Source organism: Hippoglossus stenolepis, chromosome 12 (assembly GCF_022539355.2).
Source record: "Hippoglossus stenolepis isolate QCI-W04-F060 chromosome 12, HSTE1.2, whole genome shotgun sequence".
NCBI lineage: Eukaryota > Metazoa > Chordata > Actinopteri > Pleuronectiformes > Pleuronectidae > Hippoglossus > Hippoglossus stenolepis.
Window position 1 is genome coordinate 5,854,103 of NC_061494.1, and position 21,214 is coordinate 5,875,316.

Consider the following 21,214-nt stretch of genomic DNA (forward strand, 5'->3'; position numbering starts at 1 on the left):
CTTGATTTTTTTAGAGACGGATAATATGTCTGGGCTCTAATGAGGTGACCTCCCCATGTGTACTTCTCCCTGCTGAAGCTGGATGGTGTGTCGTTCCGTGCCGACGGGTCAGTCTATTACTGTACTTTCAAACGCACAGTCCCGCTCAGAGGTTTCCTGTTGAGACAGAAATGAACGTTCCGTCCAGAGAGGAGTGTGAGGGCTGGGACCCGGGACAGGTAGCCCTCTTCATGTGCCAGGTGAGTACAAGAAAAACAGGAGAAAAAATAAAGCACTGGCAGAAAACCAGTGGATACTAAATGAGGCTAGTTGACCTACAGTGGATCATGTCATGTTTGACAATTTCTCTTCATGCAAACTATACACAGCTCAAGCAAATGTTAAGACAGAGGGATCATAAAGACAAGTGATCTCTGTTTACATGTAAATTCAGAAACTAAAATCAATGTTTACTGCCCTCAGAACAAAATGCAAGAATGTGCTACCACCGTAAGAAAGCTGAGGATTAATGGACAACGATTCCTGGTGAGTTAATCCCTCACATTTTTCATATTTTACCTGCTTTCTCAGAAAATACTCTGTCCCTCTTCAAGTTTCAAATTCTACTAATCTGTTAAGGAGAATATCGTGGTTGTAGTTGTGTTTAGTTTATTATTCTAATTACATTAAAATGGACAAATCCTTCCAAGCAATCATTATCATTATTATGATAACCATATTAAAAACAGCAGGACAATTTGATTAGTTTTATTAATTTGTGCCCATTTTGCTAAAAATGAAAAAATGAATTTACTTAAAAAACATGTTTCACTCTTATTTTAAGGTCAAATATGTTTGCAGCAGTTTGGACTTTTTTCCCTCTTGTTCAGCTACAAGTGTTTCTAAATCCTGAACCTTTTAATTGATATTTCTTGAATAAATTGAGGAATAAAGTTAACTTAAAATGTTAAACAACCCAAGAAATTGTCACAGTTGAAACGCAAAGGAGAGTTTGCAGGATATGAAACGTACCCATGTAAACTTGCTTGCATGACTTCCCACACACAGTTTGTAATGAGGGGCCTTCTGACCTGGAAGTGAGTGAGTCAGTTGGAACTTCTGCTTTGAAAGGACTCTCACTCTCGCTGCTTTTGTCACCATAGGTGTAGAACTGCAGGAGCACATCAGAACAGTGGAATCACAATATTTGTGCCTGTAGTGGCTCAGTGAATGTAATTATTTTTACCAGTCACGACGGTGGGGCTGGTATTGTTTTCACCTTATAAGTCTGTGTGTGTGTGTGTGTGTGTGTGTGGTGTCTGTGTGTGGTGTCTGTGTGGGTGTGTGTTCCTGTAATCTACAGAGTGAGGACATTTTTGGAAAGTGAGGACATTTTGGCCGGTCGTCACTTCTTCAAAGGGCTGTTTAAGGGTTAAGACTTGGTTTTAAGGTCAGGATTAGAAACCAATTAGATTACTGAGTACTCAGCTAATAGTGTAGTATTACTAAGTACTCATCTAATAATGTAGTATTACTGAGTCCTCATCTAATAATGTAGTAATTATTACTGAGTACTCATCTAATAATGTAGAATTACTAATTACTCATCTAATAATGTAGTAATTATGACTGAGTACTCAACCCATATTGTAATAGTGATTACTGAGCATTGCAACTGTTGTGACTCATGACAGGATCGTCTTTACCAAGCTAATGTTAACTAATAAAGCTGTTACAGCAGTAAAACATCATTTCATTCATCATCCCCTCTTCTGACTGTTTATCTATGATGCATTAGTAAGAATAAATTACAAAGCCAGCCTATTACACTTGTGTTTCAACCAGGCACATTGTGTTCATTCTCCTCTATTGCTTAATGCCACGCTAATTACAACCTGCTACAGCCACTGTATATTCAAGATGCTTGGCTGACTGCCAGGTAATATTCCCAGTGTGATAAATGTCTGTCTAAGGTCTCAGATATACTTATACAATCTAGGTAAAGTTGCCACCATAGGAACACTAGTTACGTAATGAGCTACAATTTAACCGTGCCCACGCACGGATGCACTCGCATCATAGGTGCACTCTGGTACTTAAACAAATAGCACTACACCTCTGTTAGACACCATGATCCACATGTGGACAGTCTCTGAGGGACCTCTGATACTTCTGAGAAGCACACTGCCACAGTGAGTGCAGGAGAAAACTGTCAGCGTCTCATTTTCACAGAAAGTAAGAACTGTGAAATGAGTCACTAGGCTATTAAAGCTGTGATCCCTACTTATTTAAGTTAAGTATCATTTAATCTGCCTCAGTCATGAGGGGGAAGAGGATTTTATGCAGTGAAATAACTTAAGCATGGGTTTATAACTTCCTAATATTTGGTATTTTGAGGATCCTATTAATACCTCAGTAATACGTCCTGTGCACTGCCACTCAAAGCATTCATTCATTCATATGCATCTTTTTATTGGCCACTTCCTGAGAGCAAGGATCTACTCTTCTATTCATTAATCACTGACCCTGAACTTATTCCATCTCAGGTGGGATAATGCACCACTAAAATACTGTACTCCCACAAAGTCCCACAGATTATTCACCACCTAAAATATGCTCCCTGTGGATTTGTATCAGTCAAACTAAAAATACATGAAAAATACATATATATATAGTAGGTGTATTGTCTAATTGATCCCATAGCTAAACCAGTGCACCAGAGCTCTATTAAACTCAGGTACACACAGGCCCGTATTAAACAAGTATATTTCATCATGGCCTCACAATGGTCTACACACACCTTTGCTCTAACAATTCTTCCAAGTCACACTCTATCAGTTTGATTTCATGGGTGGTCACTGTGCTAGTACGCATTGATAGGAGTATTAGGTAATGAAAAAATCGATCTGACTTAGTGTTAGCTGGTTAATTCCACCTCTGTCTTCTCTCTATTTTTCTCTTCTTCCCCTCCCTCTCTCATCTTGCAGCAGGGAGTCGTCACATGACTCTGCTTCCTGTATCTGTCATTACCAATCAAAATCCCTCTGCAGAGTGGTGAAATTCAGACTTCAGGACATTGCAGTTCACCGGCTGAAACAAACCAACGAGAGCATCAGCAAAATACTGTTTGTTTTGCCATCAATAAATCAACTTAGTTTACCATGCTCATCCAAGCCCCACGATGCAGTGACTCTATGCCTCCCCAGGGTGGCGTATAACCTATTCAGTCAACACTACAGACATAATGGCAACCTAATTTCTGTTTGTTTGTAGCCACAATAACAGTGTGGGTTTACGGATAGCTGTCAGCAAAAAGTGTCATGGGGAGACAGAAGAGAAGAACTCAAATAACTAAGAAAATCAAACAGTTAATTAGAAAAGGAAACACAGAGGAGAAATTGGAATGCAAATGGGAAAGGAAATGGACCTTTTCAATGTTTAATTAAAATCTGCATTTTTAATTCAATGACTGAATTTATTTATTTGATTTTAATTCATATTTATTAATTAATATTAATATATCAATTCAAAGTCCTCTTTTTTATTCCCCATTGCATTTTCAAATGATTAATTACTTTTTTATGTGATCTATTTTTACAGAATAATACAATCGTTTACAAAGTAATGTATTCATCGCTATTTTATTGTACAATTAGTAACATAAATTATTATCAATACAACTACAAGATGGAAAAGCCTTTGTATAAATAGTATATTATAGTGAGAGATTAAGTGGAGGTAAACATTAATGTATAAATATACAGTTGATGGTGGTTAGCTGATGGATTATCTGATCAATATTATACTAAAACTGAAAAAACACACTTTGAATATAAATCATGTTTTGTCCTGTCCTTGTGTGACCTTGTATTTTGTCTCTGTCACACAGCTCACTTGTGTGTAATAATAATGTAGTCTTAATATTCAATCTGCATTTTCGCAGATTTTTGTTTTGACATTTTTATCTCCGAAATTCATTACTCTGAAGATATGAGACACAATTTATCTCAGTATCTCAGTAGGTGGTGCTTTTACCTTCAGTGTCGCTCTTTGTAAATATCCAGTTCCTCTTTTGCAGTGGAATCTGGAAGTGAAATTTCACTTTCTGTTCCAGACCCAGCCCACAAATCGATATATTTGCAAATTTGTGTTTGTGTGCGTGTGGCCCACATGCACAAGGGTCCATGCCAGTATCAACAAGTTCACAGAAGAGCTCTTTGCAAAGAAGAATATAAATTTGACTGTTTGTGACTATTTTGGCATATTGACCCTTCCATATGTAGAAAATACTCAGGATTACAACATGGTACCATGTCAAATCGAGCATGACCTTTTCCATAGACCTAGACTAAAAACAGCCCTGGTGCCCAGCAGTGACATCAGTAATGACCAAGATCCTTTGTAAAGAGGAAGCTTTTAAAACGTAGTTGTGCAGTTTTCTTTGTACATGAAAAAAGACCCAAACGGTTCCAAAACATACATGCACTAACTCGAAGGCCTCCTCCAGTGACCTCGGTCAGGTGATATACAGTATATAGAGTGGGGTCCAAAGGTGTGAGACCACTTGATAGTGGACGCCATTATTTAGTTGGGAGTAGCAGTTAAAATGGCAGTGTCTGGGTTAGGGTTAGTGGTGGAAGTAGAATTTAGAGTCGAGTGAGATGTGATGCAAGAGAATTATTTTGGCATAATAACACTGACACAACTGGCAAGCTGAAGAACCTAACAGAAGTAAGATGTCGAATTAGTAAATGTGTAGTGTAGCAAAAGATTCTTACACAAGTATAATAATTTGTTTTTCACAGTCTGACCCATTAAAGAAAAGTATTGACCATTAAGTGGTGATCAATGATGATATTGTGACGTGGCCACAAAAGAAATCGTATGGACACTGAGAAGCTGTAGCATTTCAGGAAGGACAGCTGTATCTGCAAGTAGGAGCGGATAGAGTCATGAAGGACTGAATGAATGACTGTAGTAAGTACCAGTTCCTCGGTCAATTATCTATAGAGTTGAAGGAATTTTTGAGGAGGCAGGCCACAAAATAAATTAACCAAATCCCCCCTCCCCCAAAATACAGATGATGGGCTAAGCCACTCGCAGGTAGACGACAAATTCCTCCAACCCTAGTATGGAACCTACACAAGTCTGATGTTGAAACCTCCAGTGTTCATTCACCTATTATATCTAAAAATGCATAAATATAATACTGTATGTTTCTGCAAGATTAAGACATGTTGCTGTGAGTTTCATATACATGCATGATCACAAACATTTGTAAACCTTATGCCTGCTGAATTGCAGCGGGAAAAGGAGGATTGAGTCATCACGTACTAAGGTCATTATGTGCTAAGGGCAGAGAGGGTCTGAATGTCATGCAGCCAGTGTGTCGCTCCTGAACTTTGCCTTTGACTTACTTTGCATATTTATATGAAGTTTATACAGTAGATGGAGCAAAGGTCATAAAATCAGTAGATACAAGTTAGTAGGCAGCACAGCTTTAAACTGCTGTCAGAGGAAAACACCACGCTCTGCCTGGGATGCATCTTCTTCACCTTACACCTACAATATCTCCTCATCATTTGTTAAGAATGAATGGAGAAATAAGTCATTCTGGTTGAGAGGTGGCTGGCAATACACAACAATGTACTACAGTGTGGATGGGAATGACAGTGAGCCAGCTAAGCTCAGATAAAGGTAATCTCCATCTTTTTGATGCCTGTTCGATCACACTGGTAGACAGATTAAAAGAAGTGTGTAGTGGATCAAAAGAACTGTCAGCCTCCATCTCTGTGACACTGTGGCTGGTTGAAGAAGTCACTTTCAACTTGTGTGTTTGACATCCACACTACAAACAAAGGCCACTCAACGAGGGGAGCCTATGCACACATCTATGGCAACTTGTATCGCATGATGACTTTGTTGTTGGTATCAAACACCTGCTGTGGAATACTGAAATACAAATGATATGTGCTTTATCAGGAGATTTTTGTAAAATCTACTGAATCTACAGTGTATAGGAAAAAGACACTGTGCCAGGTGCATGGTTCTAAAGGGTTGTACTTTGTTTCTTAATAATAGTATGCCTGTGTTTTGGTTGTATCCTGCAATACACAGGATGCCATCTCCCATTAAAAGCCAGATGTGCTTACACTCGCCATTATAAAAGCAGACTTGCCAGGTAATAAGAGAGAACAATTCTCTGCAGACAAGTGAAAGGCAAGTGAAAACCAGCATGAGCAGACCACCAGTGTGTGTGTAACACGCAGAGTGTACATGTGTTGTGCACTTGCCTACATAGGCACTATCTTGATGATGCTTCCTAAAAATAACAATGTGTCACTGACTTCCGACCGGGATTTTGGTTGTGAAATCATTTTCCGCTGCCTCAAGACAACAGTGCACCAACAATGCATCTGACCACACCTCATTTTAAGAACACATTCTTAAATTGAGGCCCTCGGGTGGTCACAAGCGGATTTTCTACCATTATTTGAAGCTGCTATGTGTAGAGTTTTTATAGGATTATAGCATCTTATAAATTACTCTGATGTGATCGGTTTTAAACTAAAGAAATAATCCTGAACATCCGTAGCCCAACGTAGCAATGTTGGTCAGTCAGTTCACAGCTTAGGAGTTAGTTAACAGCTATTGAACTGATGGGTTCGAAATTGACAATTTTCCAAAACATACAATTTAGAAATCCTGTATTTCTGCAAAACAATTTCCAGTAGCCTTTGAGAACGTATTTGGCTCTGTAAGTTCATAATACATGTTTTGTAACCACATGAAAATCAAAAGACAGAAATCAAAAGTTTTATATCTGACTGAAACAGTCACACTCAAGGTGGAGAGAAAAGTCGACTTTCCCAGAGAGAGGGTGCACACATTTTCAGATTCCATGGTGTTTGTGATGGCTTTCCTTGTTATCCGTTGTCATGCTTGTTCTTAAACAGCCTATGTGTCTATCAGATTTGCAAAAACTTTTTTGACTGCAAATGAGGGCAAATTTCACACTGAGACGATTTTTGTAAAAAGACGTAGAAGAAAAAACAACTCTTCCCTGTAGAGAAAAAACTTGGAATGAACGTTAAATATTCACTTTAGGAGGCAGAGATGTTTCTCTAGACAGGATTTAAGTTTTTAGAGGACTGGCACATACCCCAAAAGACTAGTTGGTAATTACGACAGAAATTACCATTGAGATGAGGATGACAAATTACCCATATAGTCACTCAAATGGGATTGATTTCAGTGCAGAGATATTATTAAAATCCATCACCTGCCCATCAGAAGAGACCCATATAATACTATACTTTTACATGGTGTCACAAGTCAGACATTTTTAAATCTCACACAAGATGGTTTTAAAAGAAATCTTAGATGTAAAATATAGACAAATAAACCATATATAGAAATAATCTACAGCTCATGAATTGAAATGCAGATCATTGCCAGTAAGAAATAAAGCTGACTTTGAAGTGAAGTGAATCTCTGTTGTTGTGGACTGAATATAAGACATAAAAACATGTACAAATTTAAATGTGACTGAGTGTTTTATACTGTGAGTGAGGGTTCGAGTCTATAGTAAACAGAGGCTGCAGCTTGTAAAACTGTTGTGTCTCATTCGAACAAGCACAGACAATTCTATAAATAATTCAATGTGGGACCAATGCCAGAGTATCCACTGGGGCGGACTATTTGATATTTTATTCGGTGTCAAAAGGCTAAGTCTGATTTTATACAGACAGGTTTTTTTTCTTCCCTGTAAGCTAGTGGGATGATCAAGAGTGTATCTGTGAGGCCAAGGTTCAGCTCTTTGAAGGAGGTAAAGCCTTTCATATTAAGTGATCTCACTCTCTGATTTACAAATGATTAAATCAAAAGCTCTGCTTAAAGAGATAATGCATGTTTCTGTTGCACCGAAGTGCCCATTTTCACACACTGGTGTATTGTGAGCTGCATTTTCAAGCCCCTCCCTGTGGAAAGTCTAGGATACATTATAAGCAGCTTTGAAAAACTACCACACAATCAACTGCAGGGGCATTAACAGTACATCATTACACATGTTCCACAGGAGACGCTGCAGATAAAGGGCCGTCCATGCATTACTCATGTGTAAATGAACTAACCACGTTAGACCCACACCTCATACATTAACCCCTTCTAACAAGCTTCTATCCATTTGTTCATTTGATATCTTACAAACGCAGGAGAACAATACACACGTTCTCACAAACGTTTGTTGTCGTGGATTTTCATTTCATTACAATAATAATAAAACAGAGGAGAGACGGAGCTGGTAACGACCTGGAGCGATGAATTATGAATGGTGAGGGGGATACATAATTTAGTGGGATTTGTTGCATATTTTATGGTAATCATTTTCCTTTCATTTACAAATCTCAATTGTCTTACTGTAACACAGACACTAAAATGCAATAAAAATTTGAATGCAGCAAGAAGTCGGACACTTTTTAAAGGTTTGTTGATTTATTAAAACTGTGACTGTGGTGTTAGTGTGTTGTTTGAAAAGAGGAACAAGCTCTTCACCTGAAAGTTGACAGTTTTTATTTGCAAGAGGGAAACGGGGTAATGGGGGAAAAAACACACATTTGTATCCGTGCTTTTCTTTTAAGAGATTAAGTCTCCGCCCTTTCCGTTCTCCGTGATATTGACTCCCACTGTGTTTGGATATTTTTGGTGTCATTGTTGCAATACATCAGTGGCAAACAGTCCATAAATAAAAAGATTTGACTTACTGCTCCTGTTCTTACTGTTCCCCATATACATATTTATATCATCTATATATATCATCAGTAAGCCCTTGAGCAAGGCACCCAACCTCCAAGGTCTCTGTAAAGGTGCTGCAATATCTGGCCATGAATAATGGCCTGTGTGAAAGTGAAGTCCTGCAAGGTATTATAATAATATATGCATGATTGTGATGTATGTGACAATTTCTGACCCTGCATCTCACTATTAGCTCTCCAGAAATAAAATGAGGTGACATTAGAAAGTGGCCCTTTGTGAGATGCTGCCCTCTTCTGTTAGCGGAGAGGTACTGCATTTCTACAAGTACCACCACCTCTGCTCAAACACATGTATTTAGTGAAGTGACAAGGTTGCAGGGTCATCTCTGCTACAAGGAATCACAGTCGAGTGTGAACTCTGTGGTCTCCAGTTTTTCATGTGTTTAAAACTGATTTCTCTGATGCTTTCACAGAACCTGTCTGACAGTGACATGAGCAAGTTTAGTCTCATCCACCAACCGTGAGTAACACTTAAATACATCAGTCATCACACACCTCCATCATACCCACTTCTCTTCAGCCTCTCTCCATCCCTCAGTTCTTTTCTTTCCATATGTTTCACGCTCTATCATTCGAAGCACCTGTGTCCTAAATCATCTGCTGCTACTGTCATTAGTGTAACATCATGGAGGAGCACTGAGGTCATTGCCAAAATACACAATACTATACATTTCCATTGGGATAGTCAGTTTTGATCATTTTTAAGTAAAGAATTCAAAATGACAGCAGGTGACAAAAAGTTAAGTGATTTATGCCAGTGTATAAGATATAAAAACCTTCATACTTAAAATAAAATAAGTTAACAGGTGGGTGTACATGCATACAGTTATTTTGTTATTGTTGGTCTGCCTGTCTGGCTGCAGCTGCACATTTGTGAGCATGTGTTCATGTTTGTGAAATATGTTCCTCTTCATTTATCCCCATGTGTGTGTCGCTTGTGTGGGTGTGGACATGTGTGTCTCACATAAACTGAGACCATTAAATAAAAAAGAGTTATGTGATGTATGTATCTATTTTATATATATTTGAGTATTTATAATTGATATGTGCATAATTACAGATATTTGTGTTTGAAAAAGCATTGTTCCTTCGAAAGTCTATATCGCAAAAAATGAAAGGTTCTATTTATGGTTTAATGCATATTAAAATTACAAATTTTACAAGAAATTTTAATCCATTTTCAAATTCATGTGAGGTTGGATTTCTCTGTCAAGTCCACTGAAAAATATTTAAAGTATACATTTGTTTTAAATTATGAGCTGAATTTTGTTAACATGCAAGTGAAACTTTAATCAAACTATTGATGTATATCCTGAACAAACTTTGCAAATTAAATTTCACTTAATTTGAATTTAGTTTTTTATTCATTTCTGTGCAGGTCAAAGCTACAGTATGAAAGATGGTAAAGACTCATGTGCAGTAGTTTTTCCAAATAATTTCCCATTTATTTCCAGACTGAATAGTGACAAATGGCTTTTTGTCTCATAATGCTTCCTTAAAAATCCAGAGTTGTCTCTTTAATTCTTTAATAGTTGTGGACATTTCTCAACACAGACAGCGTCTTGGTTTATCCCTCTCTGCTGTGGTTCACTGTGGCTGTGGTTCACTGTGATCAGAGGCAGAGCAGACATTTATTTTGCAAAAAATCCCCTTGGTGGTCAGACACACACACACACACACACACACACACACACACATCCTCCTGCCATCTGAATGAGGAAAGGATCAACACACATTTATTGACCCTTCTATATATACAAAATACTCAAGATTACAACATGGTACTTTCCATGTCACATCGAGCATGACCTTTTCCAAAGACCTAGACTAAAAACAGCCCTGGTGCCCAGTAGTGACATCAGTAATGACAAAGATCCTTTGTAAAGAGGAAGCTTTTAAAATGTAGTTGTGCAGTTTTCTTTGTACATGGAAAAAAGACCAAAACGGTTCCAAAACATGGACTCGAAGCCCTCCTCCAGTGACCTTGGTCAGGTGATATACAGTATATAGAGTGGGGTCCAAAGGTGTGAGACCACTTGATAGTGGACGCCACTATTTATTTGGGAGTAGCAGTTAAAATGGCAGTGTCTGGGTTAGGGTTAGTGGTGGAAGTAGAATTTAGAGTCGAGTGAGATGTGATGCAAGAGGTTTGTGTGTGTGTGTGTGTGTGTGTGTGTGTGTGTGTGTGTGTGTGTGTGTGTGTGTGTGTGTGTGTGTGTGTGTGTGTGTGTGTGTGTGTGTGTCTGACGCAGGGAGTGGAATAGAGAAGTGATTTTTCTCACAGATGCGGGTATGAACACATTCCCTCCCCTCTATGACAAAGACGGGACTTTTAGCCAAACAGCATTCATTTACGCTGCTGCAAAAAAACTGACACCACAGGCTTAATGCACAAGAGGGGTGAACAGCCAAAAAACGTAAACTGCCGGGTTTAACATGAATATGGATATGTTAAGTAAATTCACCACTCCTGCCGCGGCAAAGTTTCGGTAAGAGGTCCAGTTTTATTTGAACTTTAGTATCTACGTATGTGGACGATGACACGCTGTCACTTTTTGCAAATCCTTTCAAATATCTGCTAAACTGTTGCCATGTTTGGTACCTTGGACAAAAATGAATGTTTTTAATTTGAAGTTTTAAAAGACTTTTGTGGTAAAATGTTTTTTTTTCTTTGACAAAGTGACAAAGGGGTTTAAACTGTAGAAAATATGTTCAGAAGTCATTATGAAGTCATTATGACATGAAGTAGCAGGTAACTAATTATTCACATTAGCCTAATCAAGTGTTTCTTCCAAGTGCCATGCCAGATGGCTACTGTAAAAAAGGTCTAAAGTAGGGATTTATCAAGAGCAGGGGTGGAGAAAATGTTTCCTATCAAAGGCCAATCTCAATTTCTATAACCTCCTTCAAGGCCCTTACTGAATTATTGAATACATATATTACACTAACCTCTCTGATGAGATGGCTGCAACTGCTTCGGTTTGGAGAGGAGTCCGATGTCTGATGATGATGATGATGATGAAGTCATTAGCTGGTTTTAGCCAAAACAGCTTGTTCAAATAAATACCCACCTTTGGTACTTCAATGCAAATAAAGTCAGTAAATCTTTCCTGGTATCAAACTCTGCAGAGATAACAATCACAAAAATGGCAAGTTAGTCCATATTTGTTATGTCTGTTGTTTCATCACAGGACACAAATGAACAACATGTACATTTCTTGTTGTGTCCTTCAATGTTTTCCTCCTTCTGGATTCAGCAACTCCACAGCAACAAAAGGGCTCCCTTACCACTTCTCCTTCTGCACGAGGTTTCAGCGTCCTAGCTGTTAGCTCACCTGTCAGCTGTTAGCTTACTTCTTAGCTACTGCCTCACTTCTTAGCAGTTAGCTCACTCATAGGCTTGTAGCTCACTTTATACCTGTTAGCTCACTTCTTAGCTGTTAGCTCACATCTTAGCTGTTAGCTCACTCCTAGGCTGTTAGCTCAATTTTCACCTGTTGGCTCACAACTTAGCTGTTAGCTCACTTTTTATCCATCAGTATTTGTCCTTTCAACTCACGAAGTTTAGCTGCATGCTAGCAATTGTGATTAGAACGCCCTCGTCCCCGCAAACTACAAAAATATACATGTTTACATAATTTGGGTTAGGGTTAGGGTTCCAACATTCGATTTATTTTTAGAAGCATTCAATGTTTTCTGCGTAGCCTGTCTGATGCACAAATGTGGACGTAATGTATAATGTTCAGTGCCAACTGAAAGAAGCACCGATTTTAGTGGAGGTAACAGTGGGTTGAATGAGAAAGTCTGGTTTTCTTTCTTTTGAGCCCACAAAATCATGATCTAGACATTGTAGAGACCTTCTCTCAGGACCTTTAACTCTGACTGACTTCCAGCCTCCCTGTTAGTCCCACATGTTAGTCTTCTGTTCATGTTGCTTTTTTATTGCAGGAAAAAAATGCTGTCACAAGATCATTTTTCCTGTTCTTTTTTTTTTTCTGAGTGTCTTTTCTAATTTAAGAATTATTTTGCGGGCCTTATACAGCCCAGATGTTCCCTACCCCTGATTTGAGTATAACAAAGATGTTATAAATTATGATAAACAATTTTGTATAGTTGGGAAATTACAGAGCAGTCTTGTGGATATACTGCATCTATCTCCCCAATGTTTTGATTGTAACTTTGCAAACTGAAAATATATCCATATTTTAACTTTTAAATGTTGTTCATCTTCTAATATTTAAAATATTGCATACATCTGAAGATTTGTCTCTGAATAACAATACAAGTTTATGTGTTTTCCAGGCAGCTTCAAAAGATCATTCAGGACATCAAGAAAAAAGATGACAGCTTTCTGAATAAACTAAGAAGGTCAGTGCTGCATTCTAACAAAAAAAATGTTTTTATTGTGACATGGGAAACAAACCTCTGGGAAGTTTGGTGATCTAAAAATTCTCAATGTCTTGTGTGTGTGTGTTTGTTCGCATATACATATGCATCGGGGGGAGGATGTCAATTCCTCTTTCACATGCGTTAGAAAGAGAGAAAACCCACAAACCCAAAATATCTTCAACAGATGTCTGTTCTCTCACTTTCCTTTCCTGAAATAAGTCCTCTATTGACGTGTAAGGATAGATACTATAACGACACTTGTATTTGTTCTCATCCTTTCTGTAAAATATGCACATCAGTCAGCCAGGTGCACTTAAATAAATATGGACCTCTCACACTTTTACAGCACAGTGCTGTAAAAGTGTGAGAGGTCTATATTTATTTAAGTGCAAACTTGTCCTGCACCAAGACAAAGTATCACTTGTCAAACAATTCCACTTTAATGCATCACAATATCTCTTTACATTACAGATTTAAACACAAACCAAGTCCAAAGGTACCTGAGAGAGATTACAGAGGTAAGGCTTTTACACTGCTGCAAATGAAACTGTGTTAATGAAGTAAAGAAGTCCCCATCTGTTGATTCAACATTGACACATGGAATTATTCTTTATTCATGTCTGTCTTGTAACAACACTCAAATGCCCTTATTGAATGAGTTACTGACCACCTCTCTGGTCACAAAGAGCACTATTGATATGTGAGTGGTTCACAGTATTTGCCATGTCAAGTGAATATTATGCAAAGTTACAACTTTTTTTTAAAACAAAATTCCCACTTCATATCACCAAACACTGAAACTCAGCAAGGAAACATGATACACAAAATGGAATTCCTCACTAAAAGGACTGTAACTGAAAGATTTGACTAAGTCCGACTATTGAAGCCTCATGTCAACTTCAGCTCACCCTGGAGTGAATTTCTGCAGAAATGAGAACTGTGAACAAGACAGATTTGGAAAAAGACTGATAGCAGAGAAGTCTCCACATAGACAGTATGTATTGAGAAATGTCAATTATGTCTCAAGACTAGAATTAGACTGTGTGGGTTTCACAAACCCTCGTGTTTTTAGTCACAAGAGCGTGAATTCAGTCGTGTTACTGAACTTTGCAGAACTTCTGTACCTGGAGTGGTGTTTATTCTCTTTCACAACACTTTTAACACAATTAATCCTTTTTAATTCACCATCTGCCTCAGAGTAAATTCTCACCTGCCGGCTGCTTAATGGAATAATACCTAAAACTTTGCAGTTTACGTTTTGCTGCTGAATCTGACCAGGTTCAGCCCACGTTGTTTCACATTCATTTCATCACCCTGTAATGACGTGTCAGTAACTTGGCCTTATGAGCTTCTGAGCTTTAGAAACAAGTTTACAGTGGGGTCCAAAGGCCTGAAATCACTCTCCTATTCAAGTGAATGGGAAACACAACATACCACATTAAATATGCCATATTTATTTATCTATATCTATATACACCCTTCACCTGTTTCCAGATGTTGTTTTGAGAAACACACTGGGCTTGGTTATGTGAAGCTCCTGTACAAATTACTTCTTTCAAATTGTGATGGCATCACTTGTTGAGAGATTATTCAACAGAGAGCGGAGGAGATACGCTCGGCTAGAGATGAGGCTTTGATTTAAAATAAGAAAATGAACATCTGCCTGGATTAATCTAATGCTGGTATTTAATATCTTTTATGCAACTGCGGGTTTAATGAATTCACAAAATAAGAAATCTCCCATCTCTGGTTCATATATTTCACCCTTTGCAATCACATCCCTGTAAATGTTTGTGTGTACAGATGATGACGGGGATTTGGATGATCATCTCTCTGAACCTGATTACGTGAGTTGGAAATTGCTAGTAGTTAAAATATTTCTTTTGTCTGATATATTTGTTTGAAACATTGGAAGTATGTCGTTCCCAGGATAACGACTGTATGTATGAGGATCTAGGTGACGACCAGGACGGCAGCTACGAGCCTCCTCCCGGCCAAAGAGTCTTCACCACAACTCCCTCTGCCTCCTTCCCAAGGGGGGAGTACATTGGTCAGTAAACAGCTGTTTGACTTGTAGAGCTGCTCATATCTGCACGTTATTCACTGCTTTTTTACAATGAAACTTTTTTATGTATGATTTTATTAATAATAACAATAACAAATATAACATAATAATATCTTTATTTACGTATAGCACGTCTTAAAACTAAGTTACAAAGTGCTTTTCAAATATAATAAAACATGAATAAAACATATTAAAGAACTAATAAACGAATTAAAAACACTAAATGTGTAACAGAAATTTAGGCATGACCACCTATTACAATAATAAACACCAGAATTAGGTAGAATAAGCTTTGATTTAAAGCTTTAATTTGGTGAGTCCTTTTCACATGGAAGACTAGTTTCCATGTGATTCATTTTTCTGCCGAATGGAGTTGGTACATTAAGCCCTTCAGTGGATACGCACTGATCATTCACAGGATGTTTCAGATTGGTGCTTCATGCAAATGTTGATATCCTGTTTCTACTTCTGCTTCTCCTTTCCAGACAGCTGTCGTAACCGTCCCTCCCGGCCCCCCAGGAAGCCCCTCCGCCCGGCCAAAGCCTCCAAACAACTGCCCCCTGAACCCACCCCCACTGGGAGTGATGAAGTAAACCAACCTGAACTCAAGCTCTCACAAACACTCTAGCGCAGGCCTGTGTCTTGCTGAGGCTTCCACTCAACATTGACTTTGGAGAATTTTGCCATATCCTGTGTGTTGGTGCTATCAATTAAGTGAGCACAGCTGATGTGGCCCTTTGTTCACAATATGTTGTTTTGTAGGAAGACTACATCAGTCCAGACGGCAGTAACGAGGATGACAACTACATAGAACCTGAAGAGAATAAACCTGCCAGTAAGACACGCAACAACCTATAGAGAGAAAAGAATGGAGTCTAAAACCCGTGATATGTATGCTGCTGCTGTGAAGACTAACAACTCCAAAGAATATATAACAATACAAATATCTTCTCTATGCCTCTCCTCAGATCCCATAATGCCTTGTAGGCGCAGAACAGGGATGGATCGCCCTATGTTGCCAACACCCCCAGAGCATCAACACAGTTCTGGTAGGTGCAACAATACACATGTTGTACCTGCTGTAAGTTCTCAAGGGGCCAATTTGTATAATTATCATCCCTTATCAACACTACAAATACCATGCCTTCGAACCCTGTGCTGAATGCACCATCTGGAAACAAAGGGTGATATAACATTGTGATCCCACTATACTTCTAGAATCACAGTCCATTTGCAAGTATGGTGATGTAAGACAGGGGGACAAATTACACAAGTTTGATTTTGTGGGGGAGATTCCGAGGCTGTTTTTCTTGAGAAGTTGGAACAAAAGTTGGAAATAAGTGGTTATGCAATGAATTGAAAACTAAAAAGTTGATCTCCAGCCAATGCCAGAAGAAAAGAATTCCCACATGTCACACTGAATGTTCGTACAAATGAAGTAGGAAATAAAAGTGGAGTCAAATGAAAACAGGTCCCAGTAAATGATGCTTGAAATCTAAGACGAACCGTAAACAGTTTTAAAAACAGGTCCCAGGAGGAAGTGGTTGAAGTACCTTTCTACTGTAATCTTATCTCTTCTGATCGACTGAGGATAGAGTCATCTTCAACTTTCACAAATTTTGAGCTTTAGCTCTATATCCCCCCCGCCCCCCCACGCTGTAATAATACTTACCATAATAACTGAAAATGCACAATGTGGTATCCAGTGTGTACTTGTACACTTGTACAACTTGTACATGTGAACAGGAGCCAAACGTTCATACCTTTCACCAAAAACTGTCACATATTCAAGTTTAATTTTTTTTCTTTCTTTAGGACAAATAATCCTCCAACAGTTTTATTCTGTGGAGTCGTACTCCAGTGTATAACCTATCTGTGAAATAGCTTCTGTTGTGTAAACTCCACTTCTGCTTCCTTTACAAATATCCTACAGTGAGAGACAGTCAAGCACGGAAAATGTCCAAAGCCACTGCCGCATGAAAACGTGTCTAATTTAGTCTTTGGTTATTTTTCAGATTTTTATGAAGTTCCAGAGAAAGAGGTGAGTAAGCTGTAACAGACTTTACAAGCATTTTTAAGGTGCTTTTATACGTGGAATTAAATTTTATTTGAATGAATCTTTACAGGAGACCTCATTACCTCCACCAGCAAGCAGGTCAGTTTTATACTTTCTTGACTTAGGTCCTATCATTCCTTTGTATAAACTTGGATAGTGAAATTATCGATAGAATCTGAGAGTAATAATCTCCTTGTATTTACTTTACAGACTGTGTCCAGTGTCTCAGACACAGTTACACCCCTTACCACCAAAACCCAGCCCCAGGTACTGACTGGCAACACTGTCATTTAATGTAAAGACCTAAGAGATCAGTTGCAAAGTGAATTTTACTTGATTTCTATTATGTCTGTTAGAATAGTTTCAATATTAAAGATCCAAATGTTGAAATCATTACATTACTTTGCTATTACCACACTCATAATAATTTGTTTTTGATTTTAGACAGAAGAGGAGTAGATCTCCGCCTCCTGTAAGTGATGACAAATGTAGATTTCATTCAAAAGATGTTTTGCAGTGACATTATATGCTGCATAATTAGGAGGATATTAAACTATGGGTTTCATGATTTTGCAGGTCCAGGAGGTCACAGAGGACGATGAATATGAAGTTTGTGATCCAGATTGTGAGTATTAAATTAAACTTTGTTTTCCTTTGGATTTGTGTTAAGACTTCTAGCATGAATCATTCTAGGTGCAACACCAGGAGGCAAACTAGTGGCATGGGAGTAATAAATTCCCCTGCACTGGAATACTAAGTGGTGGATCACCTGTTTATTTGGACGATGTGCTCTTTTAGGTTCCAAGGATAAAGCTGCAGAGGGTCCTCCTCCACATTTGCCAAAACCTCTGCCCAGAGAGTAAGCATCACTTATGTCACATTTGTTTCTAATTACATATAAATATAGGGAGACCTGTTTAAATGTTATGAAGCTGATAATCTGATCTAATTGTTTTTCTCACAGGAGGTCACCAAAACCACCTTTAAAGCCGGTAGGAATATTTTTTTTATCAAGTCCACAATAATCCACATAATAGTACATATAGATCATCCTTGTTTTACTGTATTTTACTTTCCCATTTGATGAAGATGTTGAATAATGCTGAAAAACATTTAATATGACTTTTTTTGCAGAAACCGGCTTCAAGACCAAGGCAGTTTGAAAGTAAGCGTTCACATTCATTTGCATCATTAGTTACAGACTTTTTATTGAAAACTGGAGACAGATGGCACTAACTGGCCGATAACCTGTTAGCGACATCTATTTCTGGAATTCATGTCTTTCCCTGAAACCCACATTAATGTGTTACCAGAACACATTTCAGTGACTTTTAGTAAAGAATGATGACCAGTTGTAGTGTCCCAAGATCAGTTGTAGTTGCAGTTATAGATAATTATCTCCATAAATGTCACATTATTATTTTCATAAATTTCTTTATTATAACTTTTTATATAAGTTTAAAACAGATTTTTGCTTCTGAATGAAGGTTTTCTTTTTAACCTTTTCGTTATAAAAATGACAAACACTTGATAAACAGCATAACATTTGACATCCAAGATAGAACAATATTGTGTTATATAAAAGTGTTATACCTCCTCACTGTGCACAAGGCATAAGCATTATTTCAATATATGTTTGATCTTTGTTATAATGTGATTGATGAAATTTATATTACAATTATAAATGACATTGTTCTTAAAACAACTGATTTTTAATGATCTATTGGATAGAAAGCATATAGACAACATGCCATTCCTTCATTTTATGAAGCTATTAAATTAAGTTATTGATATTATTAAGACATTTCTGAATCACTGTTTGTCTGGATTTCCACAGGCCAATCGCTGCCTGTGATGCAAACTGGCCACCGAGTTCCTCCAAAAGCTCTGACACTGGACTTGATACGCCCTAAGTAAGAACTGCAACATGCAGGTTTACACTTTGCATTATACTGACTCTGTCCACTTTTTAAACTCAAGTTGAACTAGATAACAGTGGATTTAATCAATTCTGCTGTACTTGTTGTCTCTATTGCAGAATTCCTCTTCCCCAGTTGACCCCCCTCAGTAAGTACAGCTTCTTCTTATGTCTCCTATACGAGACATACTTGTAAATGGTGCCATATTTATTTTGGTGCTTTATTATTTAAAAAATGGTCTTACTATAAAAGATACATTGTAACTAAACACCATAATGTGTCTGTGTGTGTTTGTGTCTGATGTGTCAGGACTAACTCACAGAGGAATTGTTTCTGCTGATAATCGGTCAAAGGATGAAGATAAGGTGATCCACATGAAACATGACATTGTTAAAAGGATTTAAATGACTCAGCAAATTATTTTTCTTAATGTGTTTTAAACTATCCTCTGTTTTTCCGCTGACTTCTCCTCAGGATGCAGACATGTGTAAGAAGCCCTGGTACGCCGGCGCCTGTGACCGCAGGACTGCTGACGAGGTTTTGCTTCACTCAAATAAAGTGAGAAAGCCCCTACTTAGAAAAGCAATGTTGTTAATCCAACCGAGCAGTGTTTGGATTATTTCCCATGATGCCCCGCTGGGTTTGACTGCGAGTGCTCTCTCTTTCAGGACGGGGCGTTTATGGTGAGGAAGAGCTCCGGTCATGACGCACAGCAGCCCTACACATTAGTGGTGTTTTACAAGGGCAGGGTGTACAACATACCAATCCGCTTTATAGCAAACATGCGGCAGTATGCACTGGGAAGAGAGAAGAAAGGAGAGGAGGTAGAGTGGAGGACGTTTCATTTCTCTCATTTAGACTCTTTATGTCTGTGTAGACATGTTGATCTTTTCCTGAATAATGATGTTTAAACAAAATTAGGAATAAAGTCTGGCTGTGGCTGAGGTAAATCAAAGACACATTGTTGTTTGACTCAAACAATATTATTTTGCCAAATAATGTTTAAAATGTCCAGAATTTAATTATATGCAGTTTGAAAGGGCCTTGAGAGAACCGAGGCAACACAAGACACTTAATAATGTCAATGTAACAACGTTAAAAGTCGAGGTATAGTTTTTCTACATGCTTTTTTATGCTGAAATCATATCCTCACCTGCGTTATAGGCCTTTTTTTTCATTTTGACTTATAATAGCAGGAAATGCACATGTCCAATTAATAACTTTAGTCTGTCCATGTGTCCCCAGGCCTTGACAATAGCTGGACACATCTTGCGTCATCACTGACAGATGTAGAGTCTCACAACAGTCATTTTCACATAATGTAAAAATCACAAAACATGACGCATTACATCAGACGTGTCATGGACCCTGTTTTTGTCCTGCTGACCTCATTTTTTAAGGTTTTATATCAAGCATACATTTTACAGTTTTAAATTTGCACACACAAATTAAAGTAAATAGTCATTTTAGCACGCACAATACCACAGTACCCAAAAAACTGAGGCAGGCATTTTAGTTTAAAACATAGGAGAAGATAGTGAACGTCTCTCTCTTGTGCGTTTGAAGGTCTTCCACACGAGTTTAATAAGTTAACCACCAGTGGTTGTTAGGGACATGTCATCAGTTGTGTCCCTTAGCTTCATGGTGCTTGAGCCTTTTAACCACAAGGGCAAATGAAATCAGCCGTCATTGATTTATTGACATCTATGCTTTTCCCAGTGACATGTCAAAATGTCTTCAGTGAAAAGGGCTCATATACAATCTTTATGGAAAGGCTGCTGTAATTGGGGGTGTGACGTTTACATTTCAAATCTACATTATTTTTGTATATGTTTCTTCCTGACAATGGAACAAGCCAATAGAGAACACAGGTGATAAAGAATGTAGGAAGACTGAAACTCTTGGTAAAGCTGGGAAATGATTCAGCGTTTGAATTAAAAGATTCAGCTGAATATATAGTTACTTATTTATCGTATATTAGAATTATAGTTAA

At 38.0% G+C, this 21,214-nt stretch overlaps 1 protein-coding gene across 2 annotated transcripts in view; it reads left to right on the forward strand.

The window, feature by feature from the left end:
* Positions 1-21,214, forward strand: part of blnk (B cell linker) — a 21,906-nt gene continuing 692 nt past the window's right edge. The window contains exons 1-23 of one of the 2 annotated variants that reach the window (XM_035172780.2): positions 1-239; positions 463-525; positions 9,206-9,252; positions 13,095-13,160; positions 13,653-13,699; positions 14,985-15,028; positions 15,111-15,231; positions 15,732-15,835; positions 16,009-16,081; positions 16,215-16,295; positions 17,262-17,287; positions 17,373-17,401; positions 17,513-17,569; positions 17,747-17,774; positions 17,879-17,927; positions 18,101-18,161; positions 18,267-18,294; positions 18,437-18,467; positions 19,140-19,215; positions 19,341-19,369; positions 19,531-19,586; positions 19,696-19,779; positions 19,890-20,045. In XM_035172780.2, coding sequence (XP_035028671.1) covers positions 171-239; positions 463-525; positions 9,206-9,252; positions 13,095-13,160; positions 13,653-13,699; positions 14,985-15,028; positions 15,111-15,231; positions 15,732-15,835; positions 16,009-16,081; positions 16,215-16,295; positions 17,262-17,287; positions 17,373-17,401; positions 17,513-17,569; positions 17,747-17,774; positions 17,879-17,927; positions 18,101-18,161; positions 18,267-18,294; positions 18,437-18,467; positions 19,140-19,215; positions 19,341-19,369; positions 19,531-19,586; positions 19,696-19,779; positions 19,890-20,045 — 1,425 coding nt within the window. In that variant the 5' untranslated portion in view covers positions 1-170. Of the gene's footprint in view, positions 240-462; positions 526-9,205; positions 9,253-11,107; positions 11,282-13,094; positions 13,161-13,652; positions 13,700-14,984; positions 15,029-15,110; positions 15,232-15,731; positions 15,836-16,008; positions 16,082-16,214; positions 16,296-17,261; positions 17,288-17,372; positions 17,402-17,512; positions 17,570-17,746; positions 17,775-17,878; positions 17,928-18,100; positions 18,162-18,266; positions 18,295-18,436; positions 18,468-19,139; positions 19,216-19,340; positions 19,370-19,530; positions 19,587-19,695; positions 19,780-19,889; positions 20,046-21,214 lie in introns of those variants that run through there. The other variant, XM_035172781.2, reaches the window with a different exon arrangement.